Source organism: Ptychodera flava, chromosome 13, assembly GCF_041260155.1.
Source record: "Ptychodera flava strain L36383 chromosome 13, AS_Pfla_20210202, whole genome shotgun sequence".
Classification (NCBI taxonomy): domain Eukaryota; kingdom Metazoa; phylum Hemichordata; class Enteropneusta; family Ptychoderidae; genus Ptychodera; species Ptychodera flava.
Window position 1 is genome coordinate 28,756,282 of NC_091940.1, and position 16,000 is coordinate 28,772,281.

Sequence of the window (16,000 nt, forward strand, 5' to 3'; positions counted from 1 at the left end):
GACTGCCATGGAAATTGATATGGCTGAATAACAATTCTTTGACACGAAAGTGAACTGTTTATCTAAAGGTAAATCCTCAGCTTTTAGCAGTCACTCGCAAGAAAAACGCACATGCTTTACGTTGAAGTTGTTTGTAGCCTCGCCAACCTGTATATTTGTCTGTTGTACTTACAACCACGCCCCAGCAGCATCACTGGCACATTCAACTTGAATAGAATACATTTTACATTCAGAAAAACCTGGATGGTGTTCCTCCAAAATTTCTTCGAATGTTCGGTTCTGTTTAACAGAAGACAAAAATCGACCTTTCTTCACCATGATCGCATTTGCGAAACAAAATTGAGTACACGTTATGTCCATCGCGAGTCACCATTTTGTTTGAGACGAGGCCTGCTATAAGTAGGCATACCAGGCCCTTTTTTGTTCTCGGTTAAACTTACTTGAATTGTATGTTTTCTTGAAGATCTTGTCTCAGGATTCAAAAAACTGTTTGAATAATGGTTCTATCTTGTCTACTTCCAGGGTTACGATTTTTTTAGAATTAAAATATGCTCGTTTTTTGACAAAAGGTCAAAAAATTTCAACATATGGCTGAGAGTCATTTTGTGGGTATCCCTATGAAAAAATATAGTTGTATAATAACATTAATTCTCTAACTAATCTGCTTTATAATACTTTTTGTGCAATATATTGTAAGAGTACGGTATAAGGAGCTTTTGTTTTCTTTACACAGAGACTTGAAAATGCCAAAAATTTTGTGAGACAGAGTTGAAAATTAATTGAAAGGCACGTGATTACGGACACCGTGTTACGTGTATACTACCAGTCAAAAAGCTATTTTTCGCCATTTTCAAACTACTGTAATTTTAGAGTTTTTAAGCTAGCTCTGTCAAATTTTGGACAGTTAAACTTGAGTAATAACAATTAGATCTGTAAAATTTCTTAAGTGTTACATTTGAGAAATTCTGATATTCAAAAAACCAAAAATCATAGGAATATGAATAAAATAAGTCATTGTTCAACTGATCAACTCACAGTACAGAATAATCCCCCTGGAGCTGTCCTTTTTTACACAAGAATATTACTCCCCCCTAAAAAGCTGTCATCTTGTTGTAGTCAATTTTCCTTTAGCATTGAAATCTAGAGCCGTGGTTATGATTTTTTCCTTTCCTTTCCTTAGATTTTTCATTCTCTCTTCATTTGCCCGTCTTTCAACTTGTCTTGTTTATCAATTCCCGATTCCTGCACTACCCCTATCTGTCATTTTCCCCAGTTTACGTTTAAGGTTGTTTACATACATTTATTATAATAATAACCATGGCATGCTGACTTTATTCCCATACCGGTACATCATTGAAGTGTTCAACGAAGTACGTACGTACGGCAAAATTCACGGTAAATTCCGAACGCACAGATTTTGAAACTACTCAGAACTGACCTTAACACACAGTTTTTGGTGTACGGGTTTATATTGTAATGATAGAATGACTATAAAAGTAAAATTGACCAAAATTTTGCTCGATTCACTATCACAAAACACTTCGGGTTTTCACTTGGCCTGCATGGCCGCGCTGTGCATGGCGCGGTTCGGAAATGACAACAACAATGTAAATGAAAGATTACATCAAAAAACGGCCGTGAAAATGCTTCAAACTTTCCACAAATTTAATATAACAGTTGCTGTTTGGTATACTAACTCCGATCACTGAAAATTGTCCCTGCATTTTAGCGAAAACCTACCCACAAACGCCGTTTAGGCACTGAACAACATACTGTAACGAGCCATTCCATTCTAACATAGGAAGTAGTGGCCTGAGAAATGTGCGTGCCGCAGTACGGCACGCTGCAGCGCTGTATGGCGAAAAATAATGCTGGATTTTGAGCGCTAAAATGACACGATATTTTTTTCTTTATTTTCAAAAAAAATCCCATGGTAGAACGAGCAGTTGAATTGGAATTTTTTTTATCGATAATTTTATTGAATTAGACCCAACACTTTTTGAGATACAGCAGTTTGAAAACCGGACACCGTTCGGTGTGCAACAGCTGTCAGTGTCGATGTCATCATGTCGCAAGTTTTCATGAGCGTCTGGCATCACTTCTAGAAGAATGACGTATTAGTTCTCGCGTGATTCGCGCGATTTGTCATAGTTCTCGCGTGATTTCATGCGTTTCACGTTTTTTCATACCGTTATTTTTACTTCCGGGTTTACGAGGCTCTAAAAAGTCTAGGGTCGGGGGGTTAAATTGGGTTGGGTCGGGTAATCGGAACAGCACATATTTTTTTGTTTGGCCTAATCACAGCCGTACCCTAATTGATAAAGAAGTCGATACATGCTTAATTCAGCCTCCTACTGTTTCAAGTTTGACTGTTGAGAACAAAGAAAGCTTAACCTCAGGTTACATCACAGGCCAAGAAGTTTTCCCAGATCAGGAAACCCACACTGACATGGCAGACAATGAAATGGACAAGAAAGGCATAGTACACTTACAAAAAGAAGAGCGAAATGTTTCGTATTGGACTGACCTTATAAATTATATACAGAGAAACGAACTACCTGAGAATGAGCAGTTAGCTAATAAATTAGTAAATATGGCCTCTAATTATGATATCGTTGACGGAGTTTTATACCACTATTATAAACCAAATGAAAAGCTTCCGACAAAACTGATTGCAATAGACAGGTAGTTATGCCAAAATATATGAGGAATTACTTATTGAAAAGTGCCCACGATAGTGTCCTGGGTGGACGTCTCGGTTATTCTAAAACATTGAGAGTTTTGAGACAAGGGTACTTCTGGGAACGAATGCCCTTGACAAGTAAAAGAGACATAACCAATAAGTTAGCAAGAGAGAGTATTGAGAAGTATCAGCGTGGAATGAAAGAGTGCCAACATCTCAATATTACGAAATCTCAAGAATTTAAGATAGGAGGTGCTGTCAATCTTTACAAGCCGTCAATTAAGGCAGTAGTAAATAAATAAGAAATTTGTTTACATTCAAGTGGACAGGCCCCCTACATTATCTAGAGAAAGTGAGTCCTTTTAATTAAAAGTTACAACTTTTGAATAGCAATAAGAATCATTGTAAAGTAATCCATGTAAATAGGCTGAAGAAAGCCTATTTGCGGCCATCTGAGTTAAATACATCGACTTCAGATGAGTCTGAAAATGAATTACAAGTTCCGTTTCAATCATATGTAGCTGATGAGGGCAGAGATTTTCCTGATGACGATGTTAGTTAATCTTCCAGTCCGAGTGTACATTCTTACAATGATGATGACGATGAGCACTCAGTTTATGGAGATTTAATAATTGGTAGTGACCATGACAATAACGTCCGACGATCAGTGGGCTCAGAAAGTGAACAGGCACCATTTTATGAACTTGAGAAAGTTTTAAAGGATCGGCACAGAAATGGCAAATTGCCATATCTAGTCAAGTGGAAGGACTATTTACACAAACATAATACACGAGAAGATCAAAACAATTAGAATAAGGGCTGCAAGAGAGTATCTGTGAGTCGAAGCATCCTGTGAGAAAATTATTAGAGAGAGAGAGAGAGAGAGAGAGAGAGAGAGAGAGAGAGAGAGAGAGAGAGAGAGAGAGAGAGAGAGAGGGGGGCAATAAGCTCAAACGAATGATATCAACGAATATCGTTTAGCATCTATTTGTGTTGAAAAGCTGTCACATGAGTTTGTTTCGTGATTGGCTCAAATGTAAAACCTTTATGACAAAAGGCAGATGCAGAATTTGAAACATACCCTGTACAATAAATACACTCAACGATTTTGAACTTGTTTATACGTTGTCCTCAGAGACACTGGTGGTTTTTACTCAAGGAAGGCATGTAAAGTACAGAGTAAGGGAAGTGAGAAACAAAAGGCGGTTTTTAACTCTTAAAATGGGTAGTTGCATCCCAGCTCGAGAACTATTTTGCCCATAGTCCAGCGTCGACAGGAAGTTCAGCCCCGGTGATTTGATCTGCTGCTGATGTGCACAGGAAAGCAGCGAGTTCAGCCACCTATAAATTAAAATGATAACAGAAGAATGTGGGTCAAGATGCATTCACTCTTATCGAAACACAGGATTGTTCCTCATTGTTTTACGACTGGAAGTCCGTACTGCACAACATTCTGTCTTGGGTATGACTTTCTTTTTGTGATTTGTTCTGTTATTGTTTAGTTTTGTACTTTTCCGTCAATCGCTTATTTTTGTTGACTTTGAAGAATGTAAATATCGTTATGATTAAAATTTCCTGACTTCGGATCGCTATGTCAGCTTGGAGATACATTTAACCATATATCTTTGTGGCATCCGTTTACATCTTCAGCAGACAAAAACGAGAAAGATATCTGCGGGTTTATCCCACCGTATCGTTCGCCCTACAGGTGTAATTAAATTCTCATCGCACGTAGCAACCAGTTTTGCTTACTGTGAACTTCGGCGGACGATTCGAAACAAAACAGCAATTTCTAGGTAAATAAGCTTTTGCTAAACAGTAGATATGAACACGTAACTAAAAGCCTCTCGGTTTATCAGATGTTATTCGGTTGTTTGTTATGTCGAACCAGATGTGAACTGAATATGCTCACGTGTTTTACAACAGGTTCATTAATAGTACTACCCTTCAGAGAACAATAAGATATATGTTATCACTAAATGAAGCAGGGTTTTTTTCAACATCGCACGGTACTCTCAGATTTTAATCACTAATTATAAAACTTTATTTAATATGCAAATGGGCTGTTAATTAACTTGACACTGCTCAATGCTTCATGGGACATTTAGATATCCATCAGATCAACATTTGTAGCACGTTTTATTTAATTTAATGCAATAATTTTAGAGTAATGTCACTAATTACAAAGTTCATTAAATATGCAAATAATCCCTATATTAACTTGACACTGTTCAATGATTCATAGCACAATAAAATATTTATCAAATCAATATCTGTAGCACGTTTCACAAAATTTGGTGCCGTAATTTCAGAGTTATATACCTAATTACAAAGTTTATTAAATATGCAAATGAACCCTTAATTAACTTTACACTACTAAATGCATTACAACACAGTTAGATATCTGTCACATCAGTATATGCAGCAGTTTTCATCACATTTGATGCAGTTATTTCGGAGTTATATGACTATTATAAAACTTCATGAAATATGCAAATGAGCTAATTATTAACTTGACACTGTTCAATGCTTCTCAGTACAATTGGATATTTATCAGATCAACATCTGTAGCAAGTTTCATCAAATTTAACGCTTTAATTTTGGAGTAATATCACTAATCACAAATTCATTAAATATGCAAATAAACCCTTAATTAACTTCACACAAGTAAATGTTCTACACCACAATTAGATATCTGTCGGATCAGTATCTGCAGCAGATGTCATCACATTTGGTGCAGTTACTTTGGAGTTATATCACTAATTACAAAACTTCATAAAATATGCAAATGACCTATTTGTTAACTTGAAACTGCCAAATGCTTCTCAGTACAATTAGATATTTATCAAAACAATATCTGTACCCAATTTCAAACGTACCCAATTTCAAACACTTGGGTGCCGTAATTTCAGAGTTATATACCTAATTACAAAGTCCATTAAATATGCAAATGAACCCTTAATTAATTTCACACTTCTGAATGCTTTACACTACAGTTAGATATCAGTCAGATCAGTATCTGCAGCAGATGTCATCACATTTGGTGAAGTTGTATTGGAGTTATATGACTAATTACAAAACTTCATAAAATATGCAAATTACCTATTTATTAACTTGACACTGCCCAATGCTTCTAAGTATAATTAGATATATATCAGATCAATATTTGTTGCAAGTATCATCAAGTTTGGTGCAGGAATTTCAGAGTTATCTCACTAATAACAAAAGTTCATTAAATATGCAAATGAGAAGGTAATTGACATGACACTCACAGTATCATCATTGTTCTGAGATTGTCATCTGTGAAAAGTTTCATGAAATTTTGTGCAGTATTTCTTGATATATGTCTACACTGTCATTACCGTCTCCATAGGGAAACCATTGTACGGAAAAAAACAATATTGCATAACTTCATTAATATGCAAGCCACACTAACCAAAATCTAATCAGTTCTTGCAAGTAGCATATGGTACCTGTGTACCAAATCTGACTTGAATCCGTTCAGGCGTTTTTGAGTTATCGTGTAAACAGACAGACAGACACACACACACACACACACACACACACTAACACACACACACACACACACACGGACAGACAGACAGACATCGCTATGACAATAGCCCACGTGTTTACACACGTGAGCTAAAAACGTAGCTTTTCCCTAACTGGGGCCTTTTTATTTCCTGTGCTATGTGATTGGTTCAATTTGCTTTATCGTGGACATAGTTTCTACTCTGAGTACATTAAATTATCATTGAAGATACGTCAGAAGTAGCTTTAAATTTCCTTTAAGGAGAAAACTGATTTTCAATAGACGAAAATGTTCTTGTCCATTACGATGCCAATATATTTATCTTTATCTTTATCCTGCTGATATTTCGACATTGAATGATATTACTCTTAGACGGGATACTAACCTGTTCAACTTGTACGAACGCTCCTGATGGATTTACCTCAGCTAGATAGCGTTTCTGTATAACAAAGAAAGTGTGTTGTCGTGATTTACCATGTAAAGAGTCTGTCCTTCTCTCTTTTTGACTCTGTTCGTCTCTTGCTGCCTATCTCTCTTTCACCGTTTATGTAAGTCTGTGTATTATCGTTTCTGCCTGTCTGTCTCTTTCCCTGTCCATTTCTTTCACTTGCTATGTCTCTACTCCCTAAGCATAACACAAAAGCCAAAATTTTGTATTTCTTGAACAGTATTAAGTTAATAGAATGCATAGAATATGGCGAACTTCTACACTTAACCGACTTTAAGAGAAAAGAAGTAAAGGAACAGTTATCAACATTATTGTAGCATAATTTTTAATTTACCTGAGGATAGTTCGCACTTTGAAAACGAAAATGACTTGATCTTTTCTCGGAGAAACTTTCAACCTTTCTCTTTCAAAACCAAGAATAAAAAATGGGAGTCACCGTGCGAATTTTGGTACTGCGAAAAACAATTTACCTGATATTTACCGAGATTTGAAATTCAAAATGGCGGCCATCCCTGTGTTATCTCTATTGGGCAAAAGAAAATTCCCGATTTTTACAATACCATGCAAATGAGAAATTATTGCACTCCATAAGCTTCAAAATGAGCCAACACAAGTGCTGGGCCAAACGAATATTGTAAAAGTTTTAGAGTCCAAATATCTGTCTCCGAGGCGCAGTCTGTCTACCTTAATGTCAAAGGTGTCAATTACCTGTGCTTCTTCAGACGAGATACCCTGCCGCTTTGCCTCCATTTCAACGACGGACTTTCCCACTAAAAATGGAAGACGCATACAGTCAGAGTGTGACTTGGTACAACATTAAAATTGTGTGCTTCTTCTGCTAATGCGGTAACATGTGATGCCGTGTGCGAAACAAAGAAAAAGACGCGGGAACCATGGATTTGCAAAGCACATACCTAAAACTGTTTAGTATATATGTTATTATATACAGCATGTAGTGCAATGAAAATTATATACGCAAAGCCTGATAATCTTTGGTAACACCGCTTAATTAAATATGACGAAAAATTCAGTGTTTTTTTGGTTTAATTAAGATGTCATAAGTTTGGCCATGCTTGCTGTAACCTAGTAGGAAAGCGAATTCTAACTGCCCACATTTAATTTATTTGAAAGCAATTTTTAAACATATCTTTTCTCGATGAAGGAAACTTGGGGAAATGAAATAAAGCAACGGGACGCGTCTTGTTTAAGAAGATTACTGTGGTATTACAGCGTTTGTGGCCTGGCCACTTTTAAAGCAATGATGTGTAACTTTGAATAAGTGATGTGCAGCAGAGAACAGAATGCAACGCTGATAATAAGCGTATTGTACAATTGTTCTTAATTAAATGTATGGGACCAATATCTGATTTAAATTCAATTTGACGTTTTTGACCGGCACATCATCGCTGAGCAGTGCACTAAATTCTGATGAACGGATGTCACAAATTGATATCGTTAAATGTATCTCTTAAAGGGTTAATCGCTCACTTTTTGTTTCCATCAGGGCAGGACATATCGCATTGCTGGTTACACCGGTTCCATATCCAGACATGGCTGTAGACTGTCGGTATAACATAAAGAAAGCTGTAAGCTTTTCAATAGGGAACTCATCAAAAATTTCAGAATTAGAGATAACTTTGTAAGTTACAGAATAAATGATATCGATTCCTCTTCGAACTTGAACACGGGCAGAATTTTCAATTTGCTTCTGGTTTTCTGAAACCTTACCTTTGTCAGTCCATGCAATCCGTGCTTTGATGCCGTGTATGGAACGGAATTGGCACTTGCGCTCCTGCCTCGAACAGAGGAAATATTTATAATGCGCCCCCAACCTATCACGAAAGGAAAGTCAGTTCAGCTATCCATTAATAAACGGAGTGTCATTTTCATCGCTGTTGATGTATTTCATTTTGCGACTTGAAAGGCGTTTAAATGTGGATGGGAAAAGTCGTGCCGTTGTCGCTGTAATCGCATAGTGATGAGAAGACAAGAAATATGAACATGGTATAATGGATGTTCCCGTCTTTCTTTTTGAGATGCATTGCAAAGAAAGACTGTCCGTGGCCATATTTGATTTTCTGCAGCTCATATTGATTTTATGACAAATTTCAGGATTCAAAGATGTGCAGAACGACGCAGAAGTTGCATGGGGCTGCAACTCTGCCGTTTGATGTCATGACGACGAACAACTTGATTTCTCAGATAGTATAGCCTAAAAAGAAAACTACAGGTGACAAACAATCGACATGTCTTGCATTCTTTGCAACAAAATGGTGTCTTCAAGAAGCCACACATTGTAAACATCTCATTTAGTATCCAATCAAACAACTCAAGGGTGATGCGGTAGTTGTTTACCTTTTTGTTTCATATCGCCCAGCAACAGTCGTGTCAAGTCAAATGGCGCCGTCAAATTAACGGCAATTATTTCGTCCCATTTCTCCGGCGGACACTCTTCAAGGCTTCCACGGTTTATAACACCTGTTAAAAGACGTCTTTGATGAGGAACAGTGACATTAATTTCTTGTTGTAGAGATACGGTTTCGAGAAATGTTGACGTTTGTGAGCACTGAACTTCGAAATTCGAAAATGTTAAAAATATATTGCTGACAAACCTGCGCTATTTACCAGTACGTCCACTCCACTCGGATAAATAGCTTTTACTTTCTCACACATCTCCTCTATTTCTGATCGCTTCAGTAGATTGGCACGTAAATAATGAGCCTTGACATGATATTCTCTTAAAGTGATAAGACGAAGACGGAGAAAAACGTCAGATACATATCTAATCGAAGTAGCATTGAAATATCTTTTATGTATACCTAGTGTATACAAATTGTTTTCCAAACGATTTTCATGCGTTTTAAGGCAGTAAGCGCCTCGAAGCGCCTTTTGCTAAACTTTCCATTCGGAAACTTTAAATCCCACTCCCTTTCGAAATAAAAAAACGGGGTTCCAATGCAAAATTTGGTACAAGCAAAACAAAATTACCCAATATTTACCGACTCTTGAAATTTAAATTGGCTGCAATTTCCCGTGCTAGGTCTATGGAGGAAAATTTGATTTTTTCATTTTCTCAAAACTAATCCGGTGGAAAGATATGTTATTATATGAGTTTCAAATGAGCCCCCACCTGATAAGTGGTAGACTAAAAGGATATAATTGTAAAAGTTTCTTCGATTATAATAGTCCGCACTGTGTGCGAATGCTTACAATGAAAAGTTTAGACATCGAAGCATCAAAATTAAATTGACATATACATAGATAGCGTTAAAACTTGAAATTATGTGCCAGTGTTTGCCATTTTGCCATGCTTTTGAATCAACTTTGAAGACGGTCACTGAACTTTGGACATCTCGATTGTGACTATGGAGGGAATGACAATAGGCAATGGCTAATCGTACAAATAGCTACAATAGGCCAGTTTGCAGGAAAACTCAAGTGCACGTGAAATTGATTGCATGATTGTATCGTTAGAGGGAAACACAACCACTTTATATAAAAAGCGAGAAAGTACTGGTGAGATCAGCGTTCAAACCCGTCGTCGCTCTTCGTTCTTTTCAGAAATAATTGTCTACAGAGCTTATAAGAATTACTATCTGTACACAGAATGAGTGATCTTTCGATCCTTTTAAGACCACACTAGTACTGAATAACACTGCGTAATCTTATTTTCGGCCCTAGTGTCACTAACTCATGCAGACTGTAGGTTCACCGACGTTGATTCGAATGATGTTCTCATCCATGCCTTTGAGCTATGTGGATGGAAAGAGGTGAATTTTCACATGTATTGAGTTCCTAATCTTCGATAAAAATATTCAGGAAAATGTTAGTGTGGCCTGGAGTATTTTCCAGTGATTACTAAAAATACATACATAATTACGAGCAATGGCCCAATAGCTGTTATTTGTAATCATATAGCAACATCATAAAATAATTTGTTCTCTGACCAAGTTTGCGCAAAGTTGTTTTTCAAGGACGATAGAACAACGATTTGGAAATGGGTATCAGAGATCTATGGTTTACGATCTTCCAAAATAACACAAATATTGGACCAGAGTTTGCGCAAGCGTACATGTACACTGTCCTTGTAATCAGAGTCGGCGCAGGCATGTCTGAGCATTAACTACGGTCGCTTTGTCAAAAGAGCATAGCTATCGTATTTTAATCTCACTTTTCTAAGTGGTCTCTCTGGGGTTCCACTTCCGCTTCGTCCAGTTTATCATGTAAGATGATGGAGTATCCATTTTTACCCAACGCTTTAGCGATCGCATAGCCGACACCATCCGCTGAAGCAGAACCAGTTATCAAAGCAACCTTGTTGCCGTTACCCGTCGCCATTATTGTTCTTAATCTGCAATGAAAATTAGTCGTTTGGATAATTCGTGATACAACATCTGCTGTCTACATTCCACTTTAATAACGCTTTAATAAATATCCATAAACTCAAAAATGCATTCACTTTCGGCATCTCACTATCAGATAGAATATTTCTGCCCCACAAAATAGAGCAAAACGATGAATTCCTGAAGAAAAATAAAATGTTAGAATATTAAAATATGACAACGCAATACAGCCAGACATTCATGGCATCGTTCAATTGTGCAAAGCTAAATTCACGAACCAATACCTCCGGCTTTTTGAATGTGACTTGCTCGACGCCATCATGCAACCTTGAGCGAGATTGTAAGAGCTGAAATTAGCACCAAGGACACGAATTTAGCAAAGGTCAGTATGTAGCACACTTAGCTAGGTTGCACTGCCATTGTCAATGTAATCATTGGTACGACAGTGTGACTGCAGTGGATATCACACCACATGGCTTGGAGGGGAATTTTTCTCTTACTAAAAATACATACATAATTACCAACTTAAAACTAATATGCAAATAACTGAGAATGATCATTAATGCTGCTATGGGTTAGTGAAAGTTGTGAGGCCGGCTTATATTAAAGGTCGGTTAAAATATTTCACTCCGTCACTGCTGTAAGCGCGGCATTACTTATCTAACATTTGATCCTTGATTGATCTATGCAAGCTTTGCACTATGCCTGCGCGCCTAAATCTGCTCAGTATGCCATCTTCTTTCTGCCTACACACTAGATTGCGAAGGTTTTCATGTGAAACTATCCCTTCATATTTTGATACCAGCGCTTCTCACTTTGATATTCGTCATGAGCAGACATTGGTTCTGTTGGCAGAAGAAGAGGCCTACTGCGTCAGCCTATACTAGTCAAGCCTACTGTGCAGCTTTTGGTGTTATATTCCTTTAAAAATCTGAGTTATAGTTTTCCTTTCTGGGATTTTCTTCCAGGGACACTGCGATGAAGCACGTTAGGGGTATCTCGTGTCTGAATTTTTGTGAAGTTGTCCGTGGATTCTCCTACATTCAAAACCCAGATTTTGCGGATTCTTTCTCAGTCACAGGTTTTCAGGCAATCAATTACAGTTGGGCATTTACATCAAGATATTAAACAAGAACGTACCTTGTTAAGTCCGAGTGTGGGCTTTTGAAGGCTTGCAGTACGTACCGGGTAGTAGTTGAGATGGAATCGCCACACAGATGTGATACCACTGACCTTACAATTAAGCAGAGCGTGAAATACTATAGGTGACGATCTGCGTGATGATTGACATGTTTCAGATTTTTGTTGAACTAGATATTCGATGTTGGAAAATCCGGTGAAATTCCATGCACTCATTTATGCAGGTAAGTCGTTCCTCCAAGATTTTCTCAACATTTTACGTAAAGGTTCATACACCTAGCGGTCATTGACACAACAGTGAGTGCGATGTTATTAATTAAACAATCAGGACCTCGATAATACGTCAATTTGCATACAACTGCTAGGAGTACGAACCTTCATGATACCTCTAGAACAGAGTACACCAAATTTCATAAGCTTTTGAACATTTTTAGAACTGATGGGAAATAGGTAAAATCATTACCTTTGCATGTGGCAGTGGAAAACTATTTTATTATGGATGCTTCTATATATATATATTTGATGTTTCTCATTTTCACAAAGGATGGGTTTAAATACAGCAAATGATGACATAAAAACTGTTTGATTGTTAGATTATTCCTCCACTGAGCAAGCGTTTTATTAGATATTGTGATCAATTACTATCAGTCAAACTCCAATATGCTGAATCCTCTATTACATCTGTATTTTCGTTTTTAAGTTAGAACCCCAATATTCATTTCGATATGTAAATGATCTCCTACCTGAAGTTGAATGTTTGTGTTTATTATATACAGAAAATATTACAATCATCAAATCATCCGTGATATTTCATGTCGCCTCTTCCTGACGTCATCAAACTTAAATTTAATAAAGCAAAGAAAATTTCACATCTTCACGGCAACTCAACCTTCTTACTCTACAACAGAACATCAAAGTTTTCACACATGTACCTGGAAAACACAGGGACAATCTCCGTTACCATAAGGCAGCCTTCAGTAATTACAAGGGGTTGGCAGGGTAGAATTCCATGCACACCTGTACTGTAAAATGTGACCCTACCCCTATCCTCGTTGTCTAAAATGTGACTCTCCTCCTTTTCGAACATTCTAACCCTTGACTCTCCCCGAATCACTGCAGTATACTCCCAAGGAAACTCTGAAACTGTATCAGCTAATTTTGTATATATAACAATTGGTTTAATTTTATGTAAGTTAAGGACAGAAATTACAGCGGGGCTAGGTTCGAAATTTATTACACAAGCATTTTTGAAGGGTAATGCATTTGCCGGAGGGTCAACATAGTTTGCGCAACTATAAGAAGGCAAGATGTGGCTGATATAGTGCTTCACCTAAAAATATCAAATCATAATACATGGGAGTCTATCAGGCAAGCTATTGACACTTCCCCCCCCAAAAAAACACACCAAAAAACAAAAACAAACCAAGCTATATCTGTACATTTATATATGTTTGATAATATATGCAAATGTACTTTGCTTGAAGAAGGAAGCAAAAGTACAAGTGTGTACAAGAAAATGGATTTTTTTGCATTTCATCGAAAATGTTGATTCACTATACAGGGTAGTATATGAGAAAACTATGAATAATTGTTTTCTAATTCTAAATGAGGTAAATCTGTGTATTTATGTATGCTTGATTATTGAAATTAATTTACTTGTTCCGACTAGGGTGCTACAAATGTATGTATGTGCAAGAAATTGGATTTTGGAATTTCACCGAATGTTGATTCACTATACATGGTAGTTTATGACAGAGCTATGAACAATTTTGTCCGAAATAAAACATAAAACTAACAATATCTGTGCATGTATAGACGTTTGATAATTGATATACACTTTGCCACATGTCCAATATGTTTTTGTCTGTCTTTCATCAGTTTTATTTGTTCAAGCTGCTCTTTGTAGGACACCACTACATCTTCTTTGCTTGTGAAGCTTGTCGATAATGTGTATTTCTTTAAAAGAATCAATGCTTCTGTTAAAAATGACCCTCCCCAAGATAGGTTTATAAAAAGTGACCTCCCCTTGGAGAGTTTTCTTAACAGTGACCCCCGCCCAAATTCCCCCGGTCAATCCCCCCACCTGTAATTACTGAAGGCTCGTGAAGAATCGGTGTGTAAAATGAACAATTACCACTAGCATTCTGGTATGTGTCTATATCACGTGTTTGTGTTATTCAGTCTGCCTACCCTTAGCTATGGAAAACGCAGCTATCTGAGACGGGTAGCATACGTCTGTGCGGTGATCAAAAGGTCAACCCCGCCACGCTGCATCTGTGCGGGTCATCAAAAGTCAACCCGCCGTGGTGGGGTTGACCTTTGATGACCCGCATAGACGCAGGCTACCCCGCCACAGATAACTGTGTTTCCAGAGCTAGCTTACCCTTTGCTTTATCATCTTCATAAACTGAGTACGAATCCTAACCTAACCTTCACAAGATCATTCCAAGATGTAAATTACTGGAAAATTTTCCGTAGTCATAAATTTGTGTAATCACAGGGCCACTGAGTATAACTTTCACAATAGTCCGTCCTTGCGCTGAGGTCATCACATTGAAAGATCGTGAGACAGGAGAATCCCTGTCGATCATTAGACAATCGGCAGCCCCTCGTGTTTCTGTGCCTAATATTGACGTGCCCACCGTGGCAAGCGTCGTGTAAAGCCGTGTATAGAATTTCCTTACTGTATGTAGAATTTCTGACTGTATATATGTAGGCCACAATGACACAAGTAGGTCTCGACAGTCTAGTCTTGCCAACTGGACGACAGTGACACTGAAAAAAATCGAATCAGGCTAGACACAAACATGTAAAAGGGCTAAACTTTCACTTAAACAACAGATTGTGCTGCGACATGAGTGAACCCTCAGGTACAGTGTCTGAACGAGGTGACTATTAACTTGAAATGTTTGTCCTTACAGTCCTTAGCATATAAATTGGGCAACTTAGGATCCCTGTGGTATCCAACAAACTGTATGCATTTCTAATAAGTCTGAACAAGGTTAACTTGTGAACTTTTGACCAGAGTAGTTGTATCCCAAAAGCGTGTATAGAAAGTAGTGACTCGCAAAAGATATCGCTCTAACAAAACACTTTGAGTACAAGTCAATTTTGAGCCTCACCTTTACATTCAAAGTCCACGAATCGAAGGTTTCCAAATTAAGCAGTGACGTGTGTGACGGTACATGGGGTCAAGTCAGCGTTAATGTTACATTTGCATAAAATCTAGGCAGTCTGGTTCCCTGACCCACTTCTACCGCTGGCTGCGCTGCTAACGAAATAAGGTCAGGTATGGGCGAATTTGACTGCATATTTAATGAGCACTGTCACGTGACAAGACCATGCGTCAGTACACAGTGGCAAGCTCGGAAATTAGATGTGGAAATTAGATGAGGAAACATCGAACGTTGAAACTGTTTGTACGGCTTCACTTTTAAGTCTCCGACTCTGTTCTTCTATAATGCCATTGGGTAGTGAAGTAATGATGTTCGTCTATGATTTCCTAACACGTGACACTGGTGACCATTGCGACCTTTGGCGTGACTCCGGGGATACGAAATCTAAAAGTGAAGGTAGCTCGAAGTTGAAAATAAATTCAACTCAATCACTGCACCCGTGCTATTGACCAATGATAGCCATGCTTACAATAACCCATAAGCTTACCTGACCCTATTTTCGTTGGCAGCGCAGTCAGCGGTAGAAATGGGTCAGAGAACCAGATAAATTGCAAAACCCAGGCCTAGTCGAGCCTAGCCTAGCCTCGACGGACCCTTTCAGTAGGAAATCAAAAATAAACTCAATTCCACCCGCACGAAGCGTTCCATAAACAGATCCTTTATCAGTCTGGGTTA

General features: G+C 37.8%; 1 protein-coding gene across 3 annotated transcripts; it reads right to left on the minus strand.

Annotated features, from left to right (window-relative positions):
- Positions 1-3,655: 3,655 nt before the first annotated feature.
- On the minus strand, positions 3,656-15,381 carry LOC139148068 (D-beta-hydroxybutyrate dehydrogenase-like). 3 transcript variants are annotated; one of them, XM_070719350.1, is made up of 10 exons: positions 15,272-15,381; positions 12,150-12,242; positions 10,838-11,017; positions 9,279-9,403; positions 9,022-9,144; positions 8,395-8,498; positions 8,155-8,227; positions 7,375-7,436; positions 6,604-6,657; positions 3,656-4,024 (listed from the first exon to the last, which is right to left on the minus strand). In XM_070719350.1, exons 3-10 carry the CDS (start codon positions 11,002-11,004, stop codon positions 3,932-3,934), a joined length of 801 nt encoding a protein of 266 aa, XP_070575451.1. In that variant the 5' UTR covers positions 11,005-11,017; positions 12,150-12,242; positions 15,272-15,381; the 3' UTR covers positions 3,656-3,931. The 3 variants fall into 3 exon arrangements, with proteins under 3 accessions (XP_070575451.1, XP_070575453.1, XP_070575452.1); XM_070719351.1 differs by having other exon boundaries at positions 3,729-4,024; positions 12,150-12,237; positions 15,272-15,375; XM_070719352.1 differs by lacking the exon at positions 12,150-12,242 and having other exon boundaries at positions 3,727-4,024.
- Positions 15,382-16,000: the final 619 nt, after the last annotated feature.

Coding starts and splice junctions, on each gene's coding strand:
- LOC139148068 (XM_070719350.1), bottom strand. CDS start 11,004: ATGGCGACGGGTAACGGCAACAAGGTTGCTTTGATAACTGGTTCTGCT. Junction 8,499..9,021: donor GGGCGATATGAAACAAAAAG/GTAAACAACTAC, acceptor CTTTCGTGATAG/GTTGGGGGCGCATTATAAAT. Junction 4,025..6,603: donor CGTTCGTACAAGTTGAACAG/GTTAGTATCCCG, acceptor TTTAATTTATAG/GTGGCTGAACTCGCTGCTTT.